The 24,463-nt window shown below is 42.6% G+C and overlaps 1 protein-coding gene across 4 annotated transcripts in view; it reads right to left on the reverse strand.

Annotated features, from left to right (window-relative positions):
- Nucleotides 1-24,463, reverse strand: part of Rassf3 (Ras association domain family member 3) — a 130,951-nt gene that overhangs the window by 15,635 nt on the left and 90,853 nt on the right. Inside the window, exons 1-2 of one of the 4 annotated variants that reach the window (XM_048805755.1) lie at nucleotides 8,178-8,187; nucleotides 2,727-2,737 (exon numbers count right to left, since the gene is read on the reverse strand). The exons of the other annotated variants lie outside the window; for them this stretch is intronic. Coding sequence (XP_048661712.1) covers nucleotides 2,727-2,737; nucleotides 8,178-8,180 — 14 coding nt within the window. The 5' untranslated portion in view covers nucleotides 8,181-8,187. Of the gene's footprint in view, nucleotides 1-2,726; nucleotides 2,738-8,177; nucleotides 8,188-24,463 lie in introns of those variants that run through there. 4 annotated transcript variants of the gene reach the window in all.

A 24,463-nucleotide genomic window follows, 5' to 3' on the forward strand; every position in this document is an offset into this window, starting at 1 on the left:
AAAAAAAAAAAAAAAAAAAAAACATTCTCTAGCAGCAATATCTTTCTACCGCAATCAGGGAGGGACCTACACACAAACCCCATGCAGGCCTGCAATGAGGCATTTGCTGAGTTCAGTAAACAAGTAACTCCAGGAGCCAAAGTGCAAGCAGTTTGGAGGGGGTCGACATGTTAACTACTTCTTCTAAGTGTTTCTTTAAGTTAAATGCTCCTGAACTAGATTTTAAAGTATGATCCGCAGGATGAGGAAAAAAAGAAAAAAAAAAAGAAGTTCTTCCAAGGAGACTTTTAGGTGTGCAAAGAGGAGACCATATGATGACTACAGAAAGGGGCTGGGTGTGGGGGGTTGGGGAGGTGTGCCTGTGATCCTGGCGACTCAGGAGGCTCAAGCAGGAGGGCTGCCAAGTTCAATGCTAGCCTCTGCAATTTAGCAAGGGCCTAAGCAACTTAGTGAAACCCTGTCTCAAAATAAAAAATAAAAGGGGCTGGAGGCAGGTGCAGTGGCACACACCTGTAATTCCAGTGGCTCAGAAGGCTGAGACAGGAGGATTGAGAGTTCAAAGCCAGCCTTAGCAAAAAGAGAGGCGCTAAGCAACTCAGTGAGACCCTGTCTCTAGATAAAATAGAAAAACAGGGCTGGGGATGAGGCTCAGTGGTTGAGTGCCCCTGAGTTCAATCCCTGGTACTAAAAAGCAGGGGTGGGGGGGTTGTGTGTGTGCTGGAAATGTGGCTCGGTAGTCAAGTGCCCCATGGTCCTTCAGGCCAGAATCATGTCTTGCTCAATGCTAATGAAAATATGGATGAGAAAGGCCATAGGGGACAGCCTAGTATCTACCCTCACTGTCCAGCGTTCTTCACTTTCAGAACCATACTCTCCAAAAAATTCTCAAAGCAGGCAGAACACTATGGGGCCCAGAAAGTTTTTCTCAAGGAGGGATCAAGTTCTCGACAAACACCAAGGCTACCCAACAACAGCATTTTCTACTACCCAACAATAGCAACGTCCTGTATCTGTGCCAGCAGCCACATGTGTGGCTTCTGAGCCTTTGAAATGAAGAACTGAATTTTAAACCTCATTACTACACTGGACAGTGTAACTCTAGACGACAATGGACACAGGCAAATGAAGAACAAAGAGAGTAAAGCAACCAGAAAACAACGTACAACAGGATGTTAAGGAGAAAAGACACCTGTTCTAGAGCACAAATCCAATTCTATTCCTGAAGGAAAAAATGAGAACAGCCGTTTCGGGGTGCTCAGAGATGCTGGTGGTGGCCTTAAAAATACAGTATGTTGCCCACTATTGTGTTCTCATGGCACCGATCTGAAAATCCATAGGGGTGCCATGTCTGGATACCCAGTGCTTATCTAGTGCAGCCCCAGCATGCTGATTCATCCTGGCCACTCTACACTGGGATTGTTCCCCTGCCAGATGGGAGGTTTTGTTTTTTGTTTTTTTTAAAGATGGTAAAATAGGGGCTGGGGATGTGGCTCAAGCGGTAGCGCACTCGCCTGGCATGCGTGCGGCCCAGGTTCGATCCTCAGCACCACATACAAACAAAGATGTTGTGTCTGCCAAAAACTAAAAAAAATAAATAAATGTTTTTTAAAAAGACGGTAAAATATAGAGCTGGTACTTTATTTCCATTTCTGTGAGGATGCAGGAGCTCACATTGCCTGCATTCAGCTTACAGGCAGGCAACTCTTACTAGGCCACCATGTAGGCTTACTGGATGATATTCATGCTTCCAATTGCCAAGGACAAGAGGGATCTCACAGCTGCCTCCTATCCCTGACCTCCCTGTTGTTTCAGGGTGGGAAAAATGAGCAGAAAACAGGACAACTAGAAAGGACAAGGGCAATGTGCACAGCATTGCAGAACAACGGGAAGCCGCATTTTCCAGTGTTCCACGGACACTGATCCTCCAAGATGTTCTGTGGACAGCAAGGGCACTGCTGAACCTCTTGCTTGCCTCCCCCAAGACTCCCAATGCTCCTCAAAATACTAAAGTCTCTAAGAAGTTCTGCAGTTAAGAAACCAGTAAAAGCAGCTGGATGCACATCAATGTTCCCAACAGCTTGGGAGACTGAGGCAGGAGGATCACAAGTTCAAAGCCAGCCTCAGCAACTTAGTGAGGCCCTAAGCAACTTAGTGAAACCCTCTCTCAAAAAAAAAAGGGGGGGCTGGGGATGTGGCTCAGTGGTTAAGCACCCCTGGGTTCAATACCCAGTACCCCCCTCCAAAAAAAGTAAGAAAAAGAAACCAGTAAAAGCACACACAGCAAGGAAACCTTAAGAAAATGAACTTTATTATAATGGTATAGATCATTAATGCTCATTAATTACAAGCAAATGACACATTATTTTGGGGGTCTTATTAGCTATTCACTTAGTGAATGGATGCTGTATTCATTAGGGGGTTGCTAACACACCTAAACCATAGCGGTTGAACTTGGCAATTTTAAGGAACTTCTTTGTCCCCAAGCCTGCTTATTAAACAACACCTAAGAGGACACCCAGGGGAGCTTAAATGGGTATTTTAGAAGACTTCCAAAAAATAGGCTGCAAGAATAGAACTAAGCAGCAACCTTATAAGGATGGAGGTCTGCACTAGCCTTCTCCTATGTGCACCAGCAAGAAAGAAAAACAAGAGCAAGAGCACACTCAAAAAGTGTGCCACGGGCTGACTGCGTGCCCTCCCACCACCGCACCGCCCCACCAGTGAACACGCTGAACTCCTCCTGCTGCTCTCCTTGTGGTCTTCTGTATTCAAGATCCCACCCACCCAGGAAGCCACCTTAACCACAGCAGCCCTCAGTTGGAACATCCATGCTACCATCAGTTTGGCTCCAGGCACCCTCTAGAACTTGTGGCTCCTGTGTTTACTTTTACTTATCAACTACCCTACCATGTTTTTTTTTTTAATCTTTTATAACCAGAGTACTCTGTTAAAACTAGGCCGGTGCTGGACAGAGAGGTGTGCGCCATCCATCAACTGATTCTGATCTGGTCACGGAGCCCAGCCACAAGCCTGCATCTGCCAGCCACCCTCTTCTGTGTGCCTTATCAATCCGCAGGAGGTTTTTTGCTCGAGAATCAAAACTGAGTAAATCTTCAGAGGCACACAAAATGCCTTTACAATATCAGATACAACATTTTATATGCTTCTGCTATCCATCTGTATCATCAAAGAACAAGAGTCCTTCAGAGCTTGCCCCTTAAATACCCTCGCTCACCCAGGGCTGTGAAAGCAGGCACAGACCCAGCATGTTAATAAGATTAATTGCAGTTGTGATACACATTAAAAGAGCTTCATCTGAGCCTCCCATGACCTCACTTTTTAAACCCCCGGGTTACCACTCCACCAATACCCTATACGGTTGTACTTTTAAAACTGGGTCGTGTGCCAATAGTCAAACAGCCACTCGTTTGTTTAGAGCCAGAAAACAAACTTGGAGGTGGACCCGACTCCCCAGAGTGCCCCAGCTTGAGGTCCCAACGTCAAGGCATACCAGATTACACTCAGACTTAGGAATCCCATCTTGACATGTTTTAAAAGGGAGTCAATTAAGAAGCTATTAATTTCTAAATGGTAACACATTTCACAACTGGCTTAACTTTCTTCAAAATCTAGGTGATCTAGGTGAGAGAGGAAAGCAGATTAGAGGCCTCAGGGCCATCATCCACATCCAGTGAATCAGCCTGGATAATTAGATGAGGCACGTGGCCAGTGAGTCAGCACTCTCACCAAGGCCCTCCTCTGTGGGCTCAGTCAATGGAAGCAGCAGTGGATTCTCAGGTTTTCAAGGGAAGGCGTGGCCTCAAGAGCTCAGTTTCCCTGTTATTAAAAGACAGCACCGGACTACGGTCCCTTTCGGTGTCAGTTTTCTAATATTCTGTTCCATCTGCAATACTACCCTAGGCAAATACTATAAAGTAAGTCCAGTGAATGTTAAGAAAATTAGGGGGGAAAAAAGAGTTTACTAAGGAGGTCAGGAAGGAAGTGCGACTAACAAGACAATGCCAAGTCCCAACATAACACCACCTCAAATTCTAGATTAGAACTTCTCTCTGGTCGAGGCCCTGAGGGTCACCCAGCCGTGTGTTTTCTTTGGCTAACAGCAATTACAACTGTGGCTCCAGAGGCTCGAAGTCCAGGGGCACAGGGGCTTTTAGTCATGTCAGAATTTAAGGTCAGGTCTCCTGACTACCAAATCCTCTACGTAATCTTTGAACCCTAGTGATAAGGGAGGGTTCAGAGAAAGGCACTAAAAGACTCCTCTGAGGTGAGCCCAACAGGAAGCAGAGAGAAATGCTGCAGCAACCAAGAAGGCAGGTGGGGCAGTCTGGGAAGCGCTGCAGGTTCCAGGTTATTCCAGCTCCACCAACAGCAGGAATCTGAAGTTCAAGGGCAGAGGTTTGCAAACAAAAAGTGGACACTTTGCCGAAAGAAACTTAATTTGGAGAACAGTATTAAGAAAATCAGAAATTTCTGTAGACCATCACCCCAAGGGAAATTATCTGAAGCAAGCTTACCTAAAAGACAACCCCTTATCACCAGGGTTCAAAGGTTCCACAGAGGATTTGGTGTCTTCCTCCTTGCCAATTGTGAGTCTAAGTTGCCACCACATGAAGAAAGGTTTATATCAACTTAAAACTCTGTATTTTCAGGCAATGGAGTTAAAATGTAGAGACAGCAACTTGTATGGGATAACCATGTCCCCAAAGAGAGTCCCGTTTAACTCCTCCAGGGCCTGGATTTATAAATACACCAGCCCAGCATGTTTACATACCACGCACTAGTACCATCTGAAGTCTGCAGCACCACAAAGATCAGAGATAGTCAACAGTCCTGCTACGCAAGTGCTGAGCTACACCCCCCAAACCTACCAGCTTTTCCCTACTCCCAGTACTGGGGATTGAATCCAGGGAGCTCAACCACTGAGCCCTTTTTACTTCTTATTTTGAGGGAGGGTTTCACAAGGGGGTCTCACTAAGTTGCTGGCCTCAAATATGTGACCCTCCTGCCTCAGCCTCCTGAGTAGCTAGGATTACAGGTGTGGACTATCACACATAGCCAAGCATTTTTTTTTTTTAACAGACAAATCTGAAAGTCAGAAGAGGGTCCATTTCCTCCCTAGCACCCTATGCTCCTCTCAAGATGCCTCTGTCTCTAGTTCTCAAAAGCATGTCCTAAGTACAAAGTGTACAGGACTCCTTCTGCCACAGGCAACAAGCAAAGAACAAGAAAGAAGCCCCTCTACTGCCCTCCATCATCAGGATAATGACACATGCACAAAACTCCCCCCATGGAGAACACCCACACAGCCACCTCTACTTTAGAACCACTTTCTTCCCAAAGTGCAGCTCTAGGGAATCACCTTCCTCCTTCCTACCAAGGTTGCAAAAATACTGTCAAATAATCAAAACATACAGTAGAGCTACTCAAATAAAACCCAGGAGGATGAGTGCCTTCAAGAGCTGCACATTTCCCAGAGACCCCCTCCTGGCCTCCTGCTCTGGTGTGGGTGGGCAGAGAAACATGCAAGCCATCGGGGGCATGTCAGGAGCTCCAGCTGGACAGAGTGAGGATAGGCAATGCTCACAGAGAGAACTAAGTAGAAAGAAGTGGGGCTGGACTGGTCCTCTGCAGGGAGAATGTCCAGGCCTGGTGTTCCTGGCCACATCACAAACCCCAGCCAGGTGGCCTAATGCCAGCCCACACCGACTTTTGAGGGCTCAGGCACAACCTGAAACATGAAATTCTCTACATTTAGAAGGAAAACAAGCTTTGGAGTATGAATTCGCCTGAGAACATGCAGTGAGTGGGGGCCAAGTGAGGTTCATACCTAGGTCTGTTGGATTCAAAGACAGTAAGGACAAGCAAGTAAGAGGAGGAGTGGCCCACGGACCACAACACAGCATTCAGGGATGTCCAGCCCTCCCCACCACCCACTCAGCTTATGGAGGCTTGGTCCTTTAGACACAGTAGCCATGTGAATTTTGTAGAGTGGGGTAGTAACACACCTGTCAACTTATTAGGGAATTACTAATCTGGCCAAAGCCAAAGACAATTAATTTAAAACTTAGAAGACTATATTTCCACCATTAAGGAAATGGCTAAATACTGCCATCTCCTAAGAAGGGCCATATAGGAGCTGTTAACACAAAGCCTACAGAAGAGTTTTTAAATGAAATGAAAAAAGAAATCAGGGAAGAAACTATATACCCTGTAGGACAAAGAATGTTTAAAAAAGAAGAAGAGGAGCCGAAAAACTGAAAGGAAATAGGCTGAACACTGACAGTGGTTTGTGTCTGGTTGATGAGACTGAGGGTGCCCCCTCCTCTTTCTAAATTAAATTTCTAAATTTTTTTTTTTAATTTTTTTTAATATTTATTTTTTAGTTTTCGGCAGACACAACATCTTTGTTTGTATGTGGTGCTGAGGATCGAACCCGGGCCGCACGCATGCCAGGCGAGCGCGCTACCGCTTGAGCCACATCCCCAGCCCTCTAAATTTTTACTAAATTCAAAAGAACGTCTCTGGAGTCTGTATGACTTAGTTAATCAGGGATCGAAAAATAAAATCTGGGAAAGGCAGGAAGGCTTTCATGTATAAAAAAATAAAATAAGCAGCCTTGGAAACAAAAATAAACACAAAGCCATTGAGTGCTTTGCCAGCAGACCACTTTCATGTGCCGACTACCACCCCCAAATAAACAGAGGCACCACCAGGGCAAGGCTGGGCATTCTCCACACTGACAGCCGACTGCCCTTAGAGACTGACACACAGAAGGTGCCAGAAAGAGCAAAACAGAGATCCCTTAGGTAAGAGAGGCTGCCACTGTGATCTGTGAAATAAAACAGATTTCTCTGGCCATTAAAAAGTTAATAAGAATACTGTTAACAAGGGTTGCCAAGAGGAAAGGTAGGTTTTTAACATCACTCGATTAGTTGACCAATTTATAAATAAATGCTACCCTCCAACTGGCCTGGAAACTGAACTGCCAGTATTTTTTTTTTTTTTTAATTTACAACAATTTACATTGTCTCTGTTCGTGCAAGAGTGTTACTTGTATAACCTGAAGGTTCACAAGGCCTCCAGATCCTTTTCCTCCACAGTGGCAAGCACAGGAAGTCCAAGGCTGAGAGGAAGCCTGCTCCACCTTTCCTCATGCTGGGGTCGGAGGCCCAGGCAGCCACCCCAGAGAAGGGCTCAGCTACAGGTCTGGACTACAAACCTGCTCTAAAGGCTGATGTGCAGCAGAAGGAAGAAAAAGAGAAGCTGAATTAAATCATGTAGCACATGTAGGACTCAGCTTCACAGCTGGACCTCACTCCAAGCTAAAACTCTGGACAGGAAGCAAGTGGCAGACACCAAGAGGAGGGTCAGCACAGAATTAAACACAGGAAAGTGCTGCTTAGCACTACATCCTTCTCCCCACGTGTGCTACTGCCTGCAGCAAGTGTCCCTGAGGACACAGAGACTATTTTATCCAGGACATCTAAGGAAACACCAAGAAAGAAGGCAGGATTTTACATGTTCTGGACCAGATCCCTTATACATATATGTGAAAGTTTTGTCTTTATGTTTATTCACTTAAGCCACCAATTTCCTCCCCCAGGAATTCATTCATAGAGTCCTCTAACATGCACAACAAAACTAAACTTTAGCTGGGCATGGGTGTAATCTCTGCAATTTAGAAGGCTGATGCAGGAGGATCCCAAGTTTGAAGCCAGCTTCAGCAACTTATCAAGACCTTGTCTCAAAACAAAGTGCAAAAAAGGTACCACATAGGTACCATGTAAAGCACCCGAGTTCAATCCCCAATACCCACAATAAATAAATAAAAATAACAGAACTAAAAAAATAAAAAGACCCTGAAAGGATGTTCTTTTCAAGGTTAAACAGGCCACACTGTTCAACCCTGACTACAAAATCAATTCCAGGTATGACCCAAGTTGTCCTAAGATATAATACATTCAATTCTTCTGATTTGTTTACTTCTTTAAGAACAATTTTCTTTCCTCCCAAAAATTCAAATTGAAAAGTCACCATGGACACCCCACTCTACTGACGCTCCAAACCAGGGAGCTGAGAACAAAAGGACTGGAGTAGAGGAAAGCACCCTGGGCAGGCTGGGTGACATCTGCATCACTGGTTCTGAGGAAGTGCACCATTCACACTATACCTTATGTAAAGCTCCCAGAACCTCAGGGGGAAACCTTAACCCCATTGTATAGATGCATAAATCAAGGGCAAGGTCATAAAAGAAGAATATGAATCTAGGCCAGGCCAACTCCGAAACTATGCCCTTTCTACTCACACCAAATGGCCTCCAGAGCCCAGGAAAAATCTGTTGCCAGCCGGTGTATTACTTTAAGAAAGTACAGAACCTCACTGAGTTCTTACCTCTCCATGGAAATGCAGAACTAAAAGAATCCAGAGTCTGAAGGAGAAAGTTGGCTCCTGTCACAGCCACCCCCTCCCTCTGACCTTTTAGGGGCCAACAGTCTGCTCTGACTCTGGAGATGGGGGTGTCCTCTGCACCTCTGCAGCTGGGCCTCAGGAACAGCCACATTCTCCACATTGGCTTTATCTGTTATGGGAGTTAAAAGGTAAATTTTGGTCTCCATCTGCCTTACTCCTGTCTCCTTCTCCACTAAATGAGAGAACACAGGCAGCAAAGCGGGATGAAATTTGATCCTCCTTGAATACCTCAACACCAAGAAAAAAAGGGAAAACAGCTAAGATAGAAATTCTATTAAAATAGAAGCCACGATCCAGCCCCGAATTCACAACAGAAAGAAAACATGTATGCACATACCAGACTAAAAACTATCCCAGAAATTAACAAATGAAAACTGTTAAGTAGACTACTTGAAAAAATAAATGTGTTCCTGCGTTACCTACAGCGAGGCATTTTTTTCCCCTTTTTTCCAGTACTGAAGATTGAACCCTGGGGCGCTCTACCGCTGAGCTCATCCCAAACCTTTTTATTTTTGAGACAGAGTTTCACTAAATTGAAGAAGCAGCTGGGACCACAGATGTGTCACCACATCCATGGGGTAAACATTTTTTGAAAGCACCGATCAGTTTCTGAAACAAAGACAAGACTTGGCAATGTCCAATGCAGAAGAAAGGCAAGTCTCGGTTGGCTCTACTCTCCCCCTCTGGCTGGCCATCTGTGCAGCCTCCTCACCTGACCCTCCTTCCACACCCCGTCCCTATAACACTTCTGAGCCACTGTGCTCTCAACTACTTTGCTCTCACTTTCTTGCTTTTCTGCCCCCACTTCCTTCTTCATTTTCATGTGAAAAGACAAATCTCTTTGTAGACATAATATTTTCCTTTCCTTCTGCTTAGTAAATGGACCCATTTTGGCTTTTGACAAATTACCTGTTAAGCACCTAAGTACTTAGCAAACAGTTGTGTGAGGTACTGGGATGCAACAGTGAACACAGCACAGGCATGGAGACTTGGGAAGTGGCACTAAGGGGGGGACAAAGAGGCAGGTGATCTAGAAGACACAGTAAGGTCACACTGAGATATCCCTGGAGGAGGAGGCGTCTAACCTGCAAACTGCTCTGTGGCTTCTCCTGCAAAAGACAGGTTATCCAGAGCACACAGAACCTCAGAAAGAAGCCGCCAGAGCACCTAATGGAGCCATCGGGGTAAAAACAAAGTACACAGCTCAAAGTGGCTAATTTTAGACAAAGAGAAAATACTTAGCATGCTGCTGAAGGGTATTTTTAGAGTCTGTTTCAGTTAACCACTCTGAACTCCTCAGTACTTCAAAAGAAAACAAGTGAAAGACAAGACAGAAAAAAGGATTTGAAGTCTAAATTAGCAATGGTTTTTATTCTTTATGCCTTACTACTTTCATCCTAAAACAGAAAATAAACATCAGCATTCCATACCTAATTCCATTCCATAGCTTACACCATAAGTATCTGCCTCATGCTAGAGAAACAACATTGACTACAGCTGCTTTCTCTCACTGCAGATCTTGAGGGAAAAAACACTAAACAATGCAAAACACACATGAACAAAAGGCCATAAATTCAGCTTGGAACAGTATGTTTTCTGTCCCTTCACCATACTGCCCAAGAATAGGCTTAAACCACATTTCATATCTGGAGAGCAGCCCCCAAGCCCAACCCAGCCTCTTAAAACTTCTCCAACTGGCCCAGCCTGAGAATGAACCAAATTCCAGGGCTTAGAATGGGGTGTTCCACAGAGTTCGGCTTTCACTAGGCAGTGGCACCTGCTATTTTCTGCAAAAACACATCAGTCTTGGAGACTGAGGCTGTGCTGCCAGCAACCTGCTACTCTTTTCAGATATATTACTATTCAACTTCGTTTTCCTGAAAATGCCCAGGAGGAACCAGACTGCCCCTCGTCCTTGGGTTCCCACCAGCTGGCAAGTCTACAAGGACAAAGGGTCGCTGCCATTACACTAGTTGTGCTGGTCACATTGTTCACCCATTTATTCCACAGTGATTATTGGGTAGCCTGCATTGTACTTTGGGCAGATACTAAGGCAGACCCTGCCCCCAAGGAGCTCATCCTTGGGTGAAGGACAGGGTGACAGCGAAAGGCTGGTTTCTTTGGAATAGTCCCTCCTCCCTCAAACAAACTGTGTGTGTTGCTGTGTGAGGGCAGAGGCAGCCCTGCAATGGGTTTACTCCAAACCCTGTGGAAGGAGGGAGCTTCATTTTTGCACATCCATTTCCAACTCATAGATGTGATGTCCCTCTACCCCTATTGGGAGCCACAGCCGAGTCGGAATGGCTCCTGGCATTTTGCCAGAAGTAATGGTTGAGAGGTGAGCCATTAAGATGATGATAATTAAGTTAAGCTGTGTATAACTGCTGTGACTAGATGATGCTGGATTCAAACAGGCTGTGTATTCAATTGTATATAGACCCCTGCTCCGGAATGCTCTCATACCCCTCCACCCTTAAAGCATGAATCTCAAGAATAAAGACATTTTCAAGCTGGATGCAGTGACACACATCTGTAATCACAGTGACTCAGGAGGCTGAGGTAAGAGGATCGCAGGCTCAAGGCCAGCCTCAGCAACTTAGTGAGACCCTGTCTCAAAATAAAAAATAAAAAGAGCTGGGGATGTAGCTCAATGCCAAAGCTTCCCAGTATCAAAACACAAACAAATAAAAGAATAAGGCCATATTCTTACATAATCAAACCACGCTTACCATACCTAAGAAAATGGATTGTAATTCTTTAATATCATCCAATATCCATCTCACATTCAGAGTTCCCACTGTGCTCCCCAAAATCTTTCATGGATATTTGTTGATCCAATCAAGGTTGTCATCTTTGTCTTACTTTAAAACATTGTGAAATCGATGGAACTTTTCTCTGTGTTTTACTAACATGTCAACACTCAAAGAGTGAAACAGAAAGAACAAATGTAATGGGAAAAAAGCAATGTTGCATTCTAAATTTCAATTTTTTTTATTTACAGATAACTGGGTGTATCAAAAGGTTTAAATTATTAAGCGGTTCACTGCTGCCAGGAGAGCCTCAATCAACATCAGGAATCCATTGGGAGAACCATCTCATGTAGTTTTCAGTTTATTTCTTTCTTTGCAAAAAAAACATAGCTTATAGGCTGGACCCTCATTCCTGTGGGAACTCAGAATAACAGCAGTAATCCAGTTATTTCCTAGGTAAACAGATCTACTTAGAAGAAAGCAAATTTAGAGACATCCCAAGAATTTCCAGGAAGACTAGACCTTTGGGATTCCATTCAGTCAGTACTCAGAAGGCCCTGAGGTGATGCAGCAACAGGGGAACAGGTTTGACTTCTGCCCAAAAATGTGAATCTCTTCAAAAAGAAAGTTCCTAATGTCATTACCTTCCAGCAATTTCCAAGGGCTCTGCAACTCACGTTATCTTGACCAAGAAAAAAAGTCATCTTTTAACACAGCTTTTGTCTTTCATGACGTCCTAAATCTTTAAACCTCATTTCTTTTCAGCAAAATGAACCTAATAAACATACCTGCCCTCGAAAGGCCCTTGTTCAGAGTAACCAGATAACACATGGGGAACACTGGAATGTTTGCTGGCTACCATCAGCATCGTATCATTGCTACATACTAGTATTAGTGTTCATTACTGAGGTTGGTATTTAACAATAATGTTAGATTTAAAATCTAACAGTAAGATCAACTGGAAAATCTGACTGGAAGCTCTCAAAATCTATATTAAAAGTGAACAATGAATAAACTATTTCTGACAGACGTGAAACTAGTTGGAATGAATTTTAGTAGCTACCTTGAGCTAGATGCACATAATATTCATCTATCTGAGCCTTCATAAGAACCTGGTGAATTGATAATAATAATTACTTTGAACATGAGAAAACTGACAAGCAATTAATCTGCCCAAACTATACACAACTGGTTTCAAAAGGGACTCAGATTCTAACCAAGACCCATGTAGCTCCTGAAACTTGCCACTACACTACTTTTCTGATATAAGAAGATGATTTAGCCCACAAAATACCATAACAGAAGACTTCACACCTTTTAATTCTGGACCTCTGCCTTTTAAGGGCTATGGGGAATGGGGGGGGGTATCTTCAATGGAGACCTATCATTAAAGTGACTTAGTCACCACTGTTAAACTGAGATACAAATACTCTATAGAGAACTGAGATAATGAGCAGCAGCATTTAGTAAGTGGTTTAAAGTATCATTTTTAACACCAGTTACAGAATCATATTTCTTAAACTAAAAAGCACCACCCAGAAGTAATCAGAAATTAAAGTTGTAAGCCACTAAATAAATTTACATCCCTGAAATGATTTGGATCTTCCAAAACCCAAATTTAGTCAGAAAACAAGAGATGGCTAGAGCTTAGGAAAACACCGCATTTATTTATTTTTTTTCCCATCAATCAGCATGCAACACACCTTTACTGGATTTCTCATCCTCCTCCCTTTGTTCAAGCACATTTCTAGAAACCTGGCTGTACTCAGAATGTTACTTCCTGTTGACTAATGATTCACTAGGTAATAACAGAAGGGCGGCTCTGCTACACACTGAGGCTCCAGCCTTAAAACCATCTCCAAAATTCCCCCAGGGGATGAAAGGGGGGGAAGGGACCCAGAGACAGAAATCTGAAGAGAAGTGCCAGTGTGAGAAAGATGGGGAGGATCAACACCATGTGTATGCTCCAAATTTGGTACTTACATAATAACTGCTTCTAGCACTAGGCACTTTATCCAAAAAGTGGCCTCTCCAGTTTCTGTTTAAAGCTCCGAGTCTTCTTTAACAGAAGACATAATTCAGAGTTAACACATATAATAGCCAGAATTTATTGACTGCCTGGCACTATTCTAAGCACTCTTCATGTATATCCAGAGGCCACATGCAAACTTCCCCCCACAAACCATAAGCCTATTGCCGGGGCCCTCACTCCCAACCAGGCAAGACACAGAGCCCACTAAGCCAGGGACAGCCAGGAAGTTCCGTTTCAACACTAGGGTGGGGTCTTCTCCTCAGCTGGGAATTAAATATACTTCACAGGAGAACAACCTTCAACTATAACCACTTACCAAATGTTGCTGTTCATTATCTCAGTTCTCTATAGAGTATTTGTATCTCAGTTTAACAGTGGTGACTAAGTCACAGCTATAACCCTTCAACATTCCTTCCCTTCCAACACACACACCCTGATCCTCCAAATGGAAACTTGACTTTCTTCTCCTTGGCACTTACACTATTTAGTAAATCCTGTATTTCAGGCATTTATCTTGTTTATTACTGGCTTCTCCCACAAGCCTTAGAGCTCCACAATGGCAGAGATTTTATTTTCTCTTTTGGAATCCAACACCAAAAGTAAGGCCCAGCATATAGTTGGCACTCAATAAACCATATACATATGAATGAACAATACATCAGATCCCTACAGAGAACTCTTCCTGAGAGTCTGCCACACACAGGTAAATCCAAAAGTTTTAACTAAGAATCATTATTAGCACTTACATGAGCAAAGCAATTTCAATTTGCCCCTTAGCCGCCATTTGACTGAAGCCATAATCTGGCCCAATGCCTCTGAGCGAAGGCCACACCACCCTCCACAACCACCTTCTGCTGTCAAGCTCCGGACTCAGTAGAAACAAGCCTTGGGAGCAATGGGTAAGGTATTCCTAGAACCAGAATCACAGAGCTAAGTGGTTAACAAATTAAAAAGGAAAGCTCTTTGTGCTTCTGTGGAAAAGACTGGAAGCTGATAGGGAGAGAAGGGCACAGGAATCCTCCCAATCCTCCAAATGCGAGGGCTACAGGTGCTCTGCTGGTTGTCACCTGGAGGGAAAACACAACCAGCCCTCATCCTGAAAGAAGAGATTTTTCACAAACTTCTCCATTTTTTTTCTTCCCTGATTTACAAGTTTTCTGTATTGAGTGCATATTGTGTTAGTCATTAGGGAAATTTTTACCTTAAAAAGAAATTTCCCTACTTTTAAAGGGAAAAAGCAAATGAATCACTTTTTTTTTTTTTTTTTAAGATTTTGTGACCTTCTCCTTAAAGGTCAAGAAATTAGATTCATGACAAAATACTGACCTTCCTTATGAAACATGAAGTTGTATTTGTCTCCAATAGCACCAAAACAGGTTCCAGAAGCAGTTTTCTCACAATACTGGCCAATATAAACTACTCACTACACACATCTTAAACACCATGAGGTCCCTTTTACTTTAAAGTATCCATAACACTGGCTCATGAATATTACTGGTCAATGATCACAAATTATAAGCAAGTGAAAAGAAAAAAAATATCACATTTAGTGTAATTAATCTCTATTTTCCCTTTTCTTAAAAAAACAAAGAATCTGTCAGGGGCTTTTGTTGTTGTTTTTTTGATTCTGGGGGTTGAACCCCAGAGCGCTCTACCACTGAGTAACATCCCCAGCCCTTATTAAATTTTGAGACAGTCTCACTAAGTGGCCCAGTCTAGTCAAACTTGTAGTCCTCCTGTCTCGGCCTTCCAAGTAGTATTACAGGTGTGTGCCTGACTAGGCTAATAATTCTTAGTGTGTGATTTTTCTAAATTTCCTTTCAAATTTTGCTGTATTCTAAATTGTAGCAACCAACCTCCAACCAAGTGGGAAAGTGACAGAAAAATTAAGGAACAAACAAAAAAATTAATTCACAAACAAACCTCAAACTAAAATAAGATACTCCACAAAAACTAATCCCCCTTATCCTTAAAGTCACCTCAGGACATAGCCTCAGAATTCAGCATAAGAGCCAAGAACCCAAGTCTTCTAAGGTTGTTCAGTTTGCTCTGACTTTTTCATTAGTAAGAGAATGACCACAGTCCAAGTTTCACTCAGGAGAAAACTAATCTTATCAGGAAATTACTCTGTATCTCAAAATGTTCCAAAAATATCATTTCCTGACCCCAATTCACCTCTTACTCCATCTCTCACCGGTAAAGAATTTAACAGATGAAGACACTGCCTCTGAAAACCCATCTCTCCAAAAAACATGAACAGGACTATGGAATGTGCTGAAAACCATCTCCAGGCTCTTTCTCACTGGCCCCTGAGCTAGGACACGTTCCTCTCCATAACCTGCTAACCTGTCTGCAGTGAGTGCCCTGTAAACACTTTTGCTTTGGTTCCCTCCAACTAGCCCTTCAACTCCCTATGGATCTGGCTGTCTTCCTGAGATCACTCCAGGACTCAGATGTCATCAGATAGCTCACCTCACCCTAGGGGCTGCCCACCAAAGCCTAGGCTCCTCTGGCACACAGGTGGATCTCTGCTTCGGGAAGGTTCTAGGGCCTAAACACCTTTTGTTCTTCTAAAACCGTTCTTGTCTTTTATAAGAATATGTGTGCAGGTACCAAGTTTCATCAACATTTTTATTTTCCTACTTTAAATTAGGTTTCCAGATATCTCAGGGTCACTACTCAAATAGCACCTAAATAATGCCACCCATGCTTCCAGCACAGAAAATCACAATGCAACAGCACAGTTTTTTAAAGCAAATGTTTCTTTCATAACTCCCTTCAGACTGATGAGGACCTTGAAGGTCACACTTTTTTTTCTAATTAGTTATACATGACAGTAGAATGCATTTTGTTTCATTGTACACAAATGGAGCACAATTTTTCATTTTTCTGGTTGTACACGATGTAGAGTCGCACCATTTATGCAATCATACCTGTACTTAGGGTAATGATGTCCATCTCATTCCACCATCTTTCCTACCCCCATTCCTCCTCCCCTCTCCCCCTCCCCTTTGCCCAATCCAAAATTTGGGCATCCTGCCCCAGTGCCAAGGCTCTTTTTCTGGAACACAGAAGATGCTCCTTGGGTGACAAGAACAAAGGTGGTGTAGGTGAGGGCTCATGGAGCACCCTCATCACCCCCCAACACACACACACTCAGAGGCTGCAACAGAAGCAAGACCATCAGAAAGGATCCCCAGCGTAGGGAACCCCCACACCCTGGTCCATCCTCTCTTTCCTTACTTTTAAAAATATATTGTGCTAAACATAATGACATAAATGTTACCATATCAGCCATTTTTAAGCGTATGGTGTGTGGCATTAAGTGCACACACGAGTGTGGCACCTTTACCACCATTCCAGAACTTCTTCATCTCCTCCAACTGAGACTCCATACACTGGTTCAACACTAACTCTGCATTTTCCAAAGCCCCATTCTGCTCTGTCTCTATAAATCTATTTTTGGTCCCTCATATTTGAAACCACACAATATCTGTCCTTTTTTGCCTGCCTTGATTATGCAGAATAATGTCCTCAAAGTCATTTTCTTCTTGCATGTGAAAGAACTTTACTCTTACTTTATTGACAGCCTAAAGGGTTCACAAAACTAAGGACCCAGCCAGGAAATCCTGGATTTTCCTTCAAGCAAGCAGAAGGGCCCATTTCTCTGGCAAGGTTTGCCTGAGGGGGGCTTCAACCAGGAGGGATTTCCCTTATCTCTGAGCTTACAGATTCAGGCTGTGTAAACAACTTTCACTGCGCAAATCTGGGGCCACTCAGCATTTCCCCACCACCAGAAGATAAGAGTGTTTGCTGTTCTTTGTCTTTCATTACAACTGCTTTGGGAGATCAGAAGAATGAAAAAGGAAAGCAGAAATCACAATCACTTTTGAAGTCTTTTAGGCACTACTAATTTATCACTGCTTATTAACAAGGTCTTTTTTAAAAGCATCGTCAGACTGATATATAACTCAGAAAGCATAAAGTTTGCCCACATAAGAGTACAACTGAATGGTTTTAATATATTCACAAATTTTTGCAACCATCACCATGATCTCAGTTTACAACATTTCCATCAATCCACAAAGAAACCCTAAACCCATTAGTGGTCACCACCCACTCTTTCCCATTAACATGACCTTAACTTTATAATCCAGGTGATAAGTACTCTTACACCCCTTCCACATTTCCCACAGTACTCAGCAAGCGCTTCAAAGTCCAACACACATCCACTACCATCAAATGCGTGCATACATATACCACAAGTAACCTTAAACAATTCTTTCCAGTAAACATCATTTTTGGAAACTGTGTTTGCAGACGTATCCCAATAACTTGAGGTTCTGTTAGCCAAAACAAAACAAAAAACACACATTTTTTAAAAATTAGATGTTCCTCAAATTGTAACAGTTTTTGTTTTTTGATCTTTTCAATTTAAAAGAAGAACAGTAATTAAGATAAGCATGAAGGGGGGCGCCTCTTCAGGGCTTTGCGCTCTGTGTTGGAGGGTAGGCTAGCTCTCCTCCCTGCTCTGTGGACATTCCTGTCTCTCTCCTGTCACAGCACACATTCTGGCCATTACCCTTCATTTGGCAATGTGTATTTTTAAAAATTGTGATGTTACAGCCTCTTAATAAAGCAATATCAGAGAAATGGGATATCAACAAACTTTTAAAAAAAAAAGGTAAGCTACTTATAATCACTAAGAGCTAAATGCTTATAGAAAACTCCTGAGCATTATGTAGAGGTGAAAATCTCTACAGATCTACACCCATGTTTTGTACAGAAACCAGGTATTTTTGTTTGTTTGTTTGTTTTTGTTTTTTGGAGGTGGGGTACAAGAGACTGAACTCAGGGACACTCAACCACTGAGCCACATCCCCAGCCCTATTTGTTTATTTATTTATTTGTTTGTTTGTTATTTTATTTAGAGGCAGGGTCTTACTGAGTTGCTTAGTGCCTGACCGTTGTTGAGGCTGGCTTTGAACTCATAATTCACCTTCCTCAACCTCCCAAGCCCCTGGGATTACAGGCGTGCACCACCACACCTAGCCAGAAACTAGTTTTGAATTAAAGATCTCCCCTTGCTCTCACCACACTTGGGACAGGTATTGGGGTGATTAGTTTCTGGTTGTTTTTGTGCTGGGGATGGAACCCAGAATGTGCTCTACCACCAAGCTGCACCCCCAGCCCATGATTAGTTCTTGATAGTCAGTAAATCATACCATGTTCTTCTACAGTATTCACAGAAGTTAGTAGTACAAACAACAAAAAGAGAAAATGAATATGAATCATACATGTGGAGAGGACAGAAGGCAACCTTGTCGGCAAATCAGTTCAAAGAGAAACACAGGATTTAATGAAAAATTAAGTCAGACTGTGCTCACTGGTAGAGAGCTGACCTAGTGCAAGGCCCTGGGTTTGATCCCCAGCAAAAACGAACGAAGGAACAGTGATGGTCAATAGATAAATACAGTGACAGTCAAATAAATGAGACTACTGACAAGATTATGATGCCCAAGTAGAAATTACTCCTCTCAGCATCTGCATGCTGTTTTTAACCAAAATCAGAGTGGAGAGAACTGGCAAACTAAAACCAGAGTGACATCATCATTTCCCCAAATGGACTTGCTCATGTCATGGAGAAGGGGACCCACTAATAACCTGTTTCCACCAACTAGTGATCCTGGAGGGCCAAATACTGAGCTAAAATCTGAGATCAGAATGTCATCAAGGTTGCTTCCTTCTAAGGGCTGTGAGGAAGGGTCTGTTCTCGGCCTCTGTCTTCTCTGTGTCTATGTCACCTTTATTGCCTCTCCAAATATCTTGGATCTGTGTGTGTGTGTGTGTGTGTGTATGGTGCTGGGGATTGAACCCATGTCCTTCTGCATGAGAGGCAAGCACTCTACCAACTGAGCTAAATCTCTAGCCTCTGGATCTTAAATTAGGTAAGCCACAAAAGTTCTGGACATTTAATTGTCAATATTTAAAAAAAAAGAAAGAAAGAAAAAAGAAAGAGGGACCACAAGAAAGAGGCACACAACCTGTTATGCTCCCCACCCCCCCTTTTTCTTTTCCCCTTGGCACTGGAGTTGTCAGAGGTGCTGAGTTCAATCAGCACCTTTTTATTTACTTTGAGACAAGGTCTCACTAAGTTGCTGAGGCTGGTCTCAAACTTGCGATCTTGCCTCAGCCTCCCAAGTTGCTGGGACTACAGCATGTGCCACCTAACAAGACACTGCTTTTTCTATTAGTAGATTCAGTGTCTAAAATGCAGTAACATATCTTTAACAAGTTAGCTAAGTTTATGGTCATATGGCACTTTCAAACAGCAACCTCAATTCTATTTATATTAAACACATCAAGTACATATAGCAAACACCTCTTGGAAACTAAGCATTGAGAAGGGCTGAGGTTGTACCTCAGTGATAGAGCACATGCTTAGTAGATGCAAACAATGTCACTGATACAATTCATAATGCTCCCAGGACAGTGTAACCAGAAGTAAGCACTCAATGCAGGGACTGTCCATTTAGTGGTATGATAAATTCTTGGGAAAAAATATGTAAGAACGAATGAAATACCTTAAACAGGCAACCACTTCATTGAAACTATTCTTCAAGGTATAAGAAAAGACTCTGCAGAGTAAAGTCATCTCATGAGGTTAAAAACAACAAGCAATGTTTACTTTAATAAGCTGAGGACAACTCACTAGTCAAGATCTTGACTAAATATGTGAAGGTGGCCTGTTAGTGCACTCATCACTGAGCCAAGTCATGGCAGGGCAGCCTCCCTTGAAGTGGTGCTTGTTCCTCTGCACAGAGGCGAGCAAGTTTCCTCATCAAATTGGCAAATGGCACCCTGGTGAGCCAGATGACAGGCTCAAATGATAGAATGCATCCTTCTTGAAATTAAAGATACTTTAAAGTCTATATCTGGGATTTGCCCCACACTCCCCCCAAATGCAGAAGTGTATTCCTACGTAACGAGAGGAATAAATGGTCCCACTCCATTCAGCGCTAGTCAAAATGCCCAAATTTTCAGGGTGCCCATTTGAAAAGTAGTAGAAGCAAAAAGGAATCGTCCAGAGAGATCCTAAGCCTGAATATGGCACAGGAGTACACTGGGGATGTTTAGTGAGGGGAAAAGGACAGCTGAGGTGTGTGAAAACTGTCTTGAAAACCATAAAGAGTCCCACACATAGGAGCTAGGTCTTGTGCTCCCTGTAGGCCCTACTCTACAAAGGCTGTTCCAGGAGACACCTCAGCTTGTCTCACCCAAAAGCTTTTCTGATCCTCAAAATTGTTCCAAAATGGCTGCTCTGGAAATTGGCAAGCTCTTTGTTCTGGAAATGGTTAATTAAGCAAGGACAGCATGACTACTTGGGAAACAAGACTTTTTCAAGACATTTAATGCTGCTCCCTCAACTATCAAGATAGCAAGATTTGTCCTCTGAGTGTGACCTCCTAGAGAGGCACTGAAGACCCATTTTCCTCACCTAGTCTGACCTTCAGGGTACAGAAAGAAAATGCAATACAAGAAATCAAGGTGCTTTTATTTAGTTGGGTTTTTGTTTTTGTTTTTTGTTTTGAGAGGAGGGTGTTTGCTGGGAATTGAACCCAGGGCCTGTGCGTGCTAAGTACACTCTCTATTACTGAGCTATATCTTCAGTTCCCTGAAGTACTTTTAAAATTCAGACCCTGCTGTGATCCCAGGACCGCCCATCAGAATCCTTAAGGTCAGAACAGGCCAATATATTTTCAAGACACCTTGAAACCCATCTGATTAACCCACTGCCCTACAGCTCTAGCTGGAGCCTCTGTCTACTCTCACTGCTCCTATAGCCAGTTTTGTGACTACCACATCTGCTTTCTCCAGCCCAGATCTGCCTCCCAGCTTACAGTGCCACAAATCCTTCACCAGCCTCTCCACCTCCACATGTCAGCACTGCCCAGCTAGTTAATCTTCCCCAAATGGGAAACAGTTCAAGGGCTACTGACCAGAAAGTCAAGAATGGATGCAGGATCAGCTACTTGCCATGGAGATGCCCATCCCACTTCCCACGGACCCATCAAACACAAGTATCCAGCCTGGAGCATGGATTCCACCCTCTGGCCCCTGGCCTCATGTCCAGTGCCCACATGGGCTGAGATATAGCCACTCTTCAAATCACAACTCAAATGTCTCCTAGATAAAGCCTGGTACCACCAAGAGCCCAAAAATTTCATCAGGACCTTTCCTCTGTTGGTGGCTGGCCACGTGCATTTCTAACCTTGGCTGCTTCACACAGTCCACCTGATGCCTGAACCTATTTCCCATTCGTTCTATTTTACATTCTTCAAAGGGCCTAAAAACAACGTTGGGTTTCATTTATTTTTTGCCAAAATGCCAGGGGAGGGGGGAAGAGACTCAGTTAAAAAGATAATTGGGGCTGGGTGTGGTGATGCACAACTGTAATTCCAGTGATTTAGGAGGCTGAGGCAGGAGGACAGCAAGTTCAAGGCCAGCCTGGCCAATTTAGCAAGACCCTGTCTCGAAAAACAAAAAGGGATGGGAATAAAGCTCAGTGGTAAATTGCCCATGGGATTCAATCCCCAGTACTGCAAAATAAATAAACTAAAAATATATTATAAATAAATATGTAGAAATTCTTCTGCCTAATTATTAACAAACTAACAGTCATAAAGATGGACTCTGATTTTGTACTTTGTAGTTAGAAAACCTAGATTTAAATTCCAGTTTCTGTACTTAGTAACTGGTAAATTACTTAACCTCTCAAAGCTTTAGTTTCCTCATCTGTGAAGTGGAAATAATAATAGTACCTTTATTTGTTTATTTTTTCAAGTTGTTAATGGACTTTTATTTATTTATATGTGGTACTGAGAATTGAACCCAGGGCCTCACACATGCTAGACAAGAGCTCTACCACTGAGCCACCACCCCAACCCTAACCATACCTTTTTATCACTAGGTTGTGATGGAAAGTAAATGAGATAAGGAGCAACAATAGCTGTGGTTATTGTCATTGGAGCTCCAAAATGTACAAAAAGGCTGATTTTTCCTAGGTCTTTCACATCACTTCAACGGAAGAAATGGAGGAGAGAAATCAAATACTTATCTCTTCTGAAAAAAGAGATTCCCTACAGAAATTTGAAGTATAGGAATTTTTTTTGCTATTTCAACATGAATGTAAACAGAGAAATAACGACTTATCCTAAGAAGAGAACTTAAGCATAACTGTAGTAGAATTTTGATAAGGTTGGCCTAAAGAAAAAGTGGGCAGACAGGTTCCAATCAATTTGCTGCTAGAGTGACTGAGACAACTGACAGGCCTGAGTTAGCAGCTGAGCAAAGCTTTAAGCTATGTGCTGGTAATTTATCTTCATCCCATCCAGGTCGCACTCCTCATCTACCTTCTCCCACATCCCATACTGCATGACACAATTAAAAATCAAACACAGGGCTGGAGGTATGACTCAGCGGTAGAGTGTTTGCTTAGCATGTGCAAAGCCCTGGTTGATGCCCACACAGAAAACATAAACAAATAAAAGTTGATACTCTCATGTATTGCTTGTGGACATGTACACTGGTCTAACTACACTGGAAAACTGATGATATGTACTAAAACCAAACATACTACAACACAGCAATTCCACTCTAAGGTATATAATCAAAGAGAAATGAGGGCATATGTCCACCACAAGGCAAGTACAATGAGAATGCTTGAAGCAGCTAATGATTCTAAGTCTCATCAAGAAAATGAATAAACAAAGAATGGAATATTCATACAATGGAATGCCAAATATCAATAATTACTGACATGTGCTGCAACATGGGTGAATCAATGATATTGGATTGGCAAAAGATGCCAGCTGCAAACCAGTACACACTGCATGATTTCACTTAAATGAAATTAAAGATGAGGCAAAACTGATTTTTTAAAAATGTTTATTGTAGATGGTCACAATACCTTTATTTTATTTATTTATGTAGTGCTGGGGATCGAACCCAGTGCCTCACGCATGCAAGGTAAGCGCTGTACCACTGAGACACAACCCTCAGTCCGCAAAATGGATTTATGATGATGAAAGTCAGAATAGTGGTTCTAACCAAGAGCTGGAGAGACTGCTGACTGGGAATGGATACACAGGAACCTTATGGAGTTACCAAATTATACCATATATTTTTATTTGACTAGTAGCTAAACATAACACAGAAAAACTTGTCAAAGTAAGCTATATAGCTGTGATTTGTTTTTCATTATATATGTTATACCTCAAAGTTAAAAACTCAAATATCTACATAAATAAATATGAAGACACAACATGCCCACCATTCACTTTGGAATAAAACTTTTTTCTTCACTTTTTTTTTTTTTTTTTAATAAAAGATGGGCAGGCAGGATAGAAGGCTAGTAATAAAGATTTTGGCTTTAATGAAACAGTATATACATTACAACACACAAAACTTTCCAAATGTAAATATTTTTAAGAAAGAATAAATTCGTCTCTCTTGTACTTTCCCCTTCCTCTAAATTGGGGTGACATTGGCACCTATCCCAGAGAACTGCTGTGAGGATAATTAACTAGGATAACAATCACTTAACACAGCACCTGGCACATATCCACCACTTAGCAATGGTGTGACACAATTATTTATCCATTTCCTTCACTCCCTTTTATTCCACCCCACAAAAAAACACAGGTGCTGAAGTCTTAATGACTAGGGTTAGAGTGGTGTGCTGGCCTAGCAGCAGAAGGCCCTGGGTGCCATCCCCAGCAGCAGAGCAGGGGGACACTGGACTTGTTGAATAAATTCAGAGAAGCTCTCTGAAAGCATGCAAACTATAAACAATTCCCAGTTTAATTTGTAAAAACTATTCACCCTGTTTAGGTCTTGCTTCTCACACTAGCTATATATAAACCTTGGGACCTTCCTTGGTATACTGAAGTCAGAGGACAAATACACCATCTATATTTCTGAAGCCAGCCAACTTAACGAAAATTTACGGGGAAACATTCGCTATATAAACAGACATTAATAAGAAAACTACAAACTTTGCTAAAATAACACAAGATGCTCCTGAGAAATCTGGAGCTTTCAGCTGCTGGTCACTTCCGGCTGTGCTGGGTCTCCGACTCTCACCTGCAGCCTCACCTACCCTTCCTTCCCTCCACCTCCTCCCCCTGCC

The sequence above is a fragment of the Marmota marmota genome, unplaced genomic scaffold, assembly GCF_001458135.2.
Source record: "Marmota marmota marmota unplaced genomic scaffold, marMar, whole genome shotgun sequence".
Classification (NCBI taxonomy): Eukaryota; Metazoa; Chordata; class Mammalia; order Rodentia; family Sciuridae; genus Marmota; species Marmota marmota.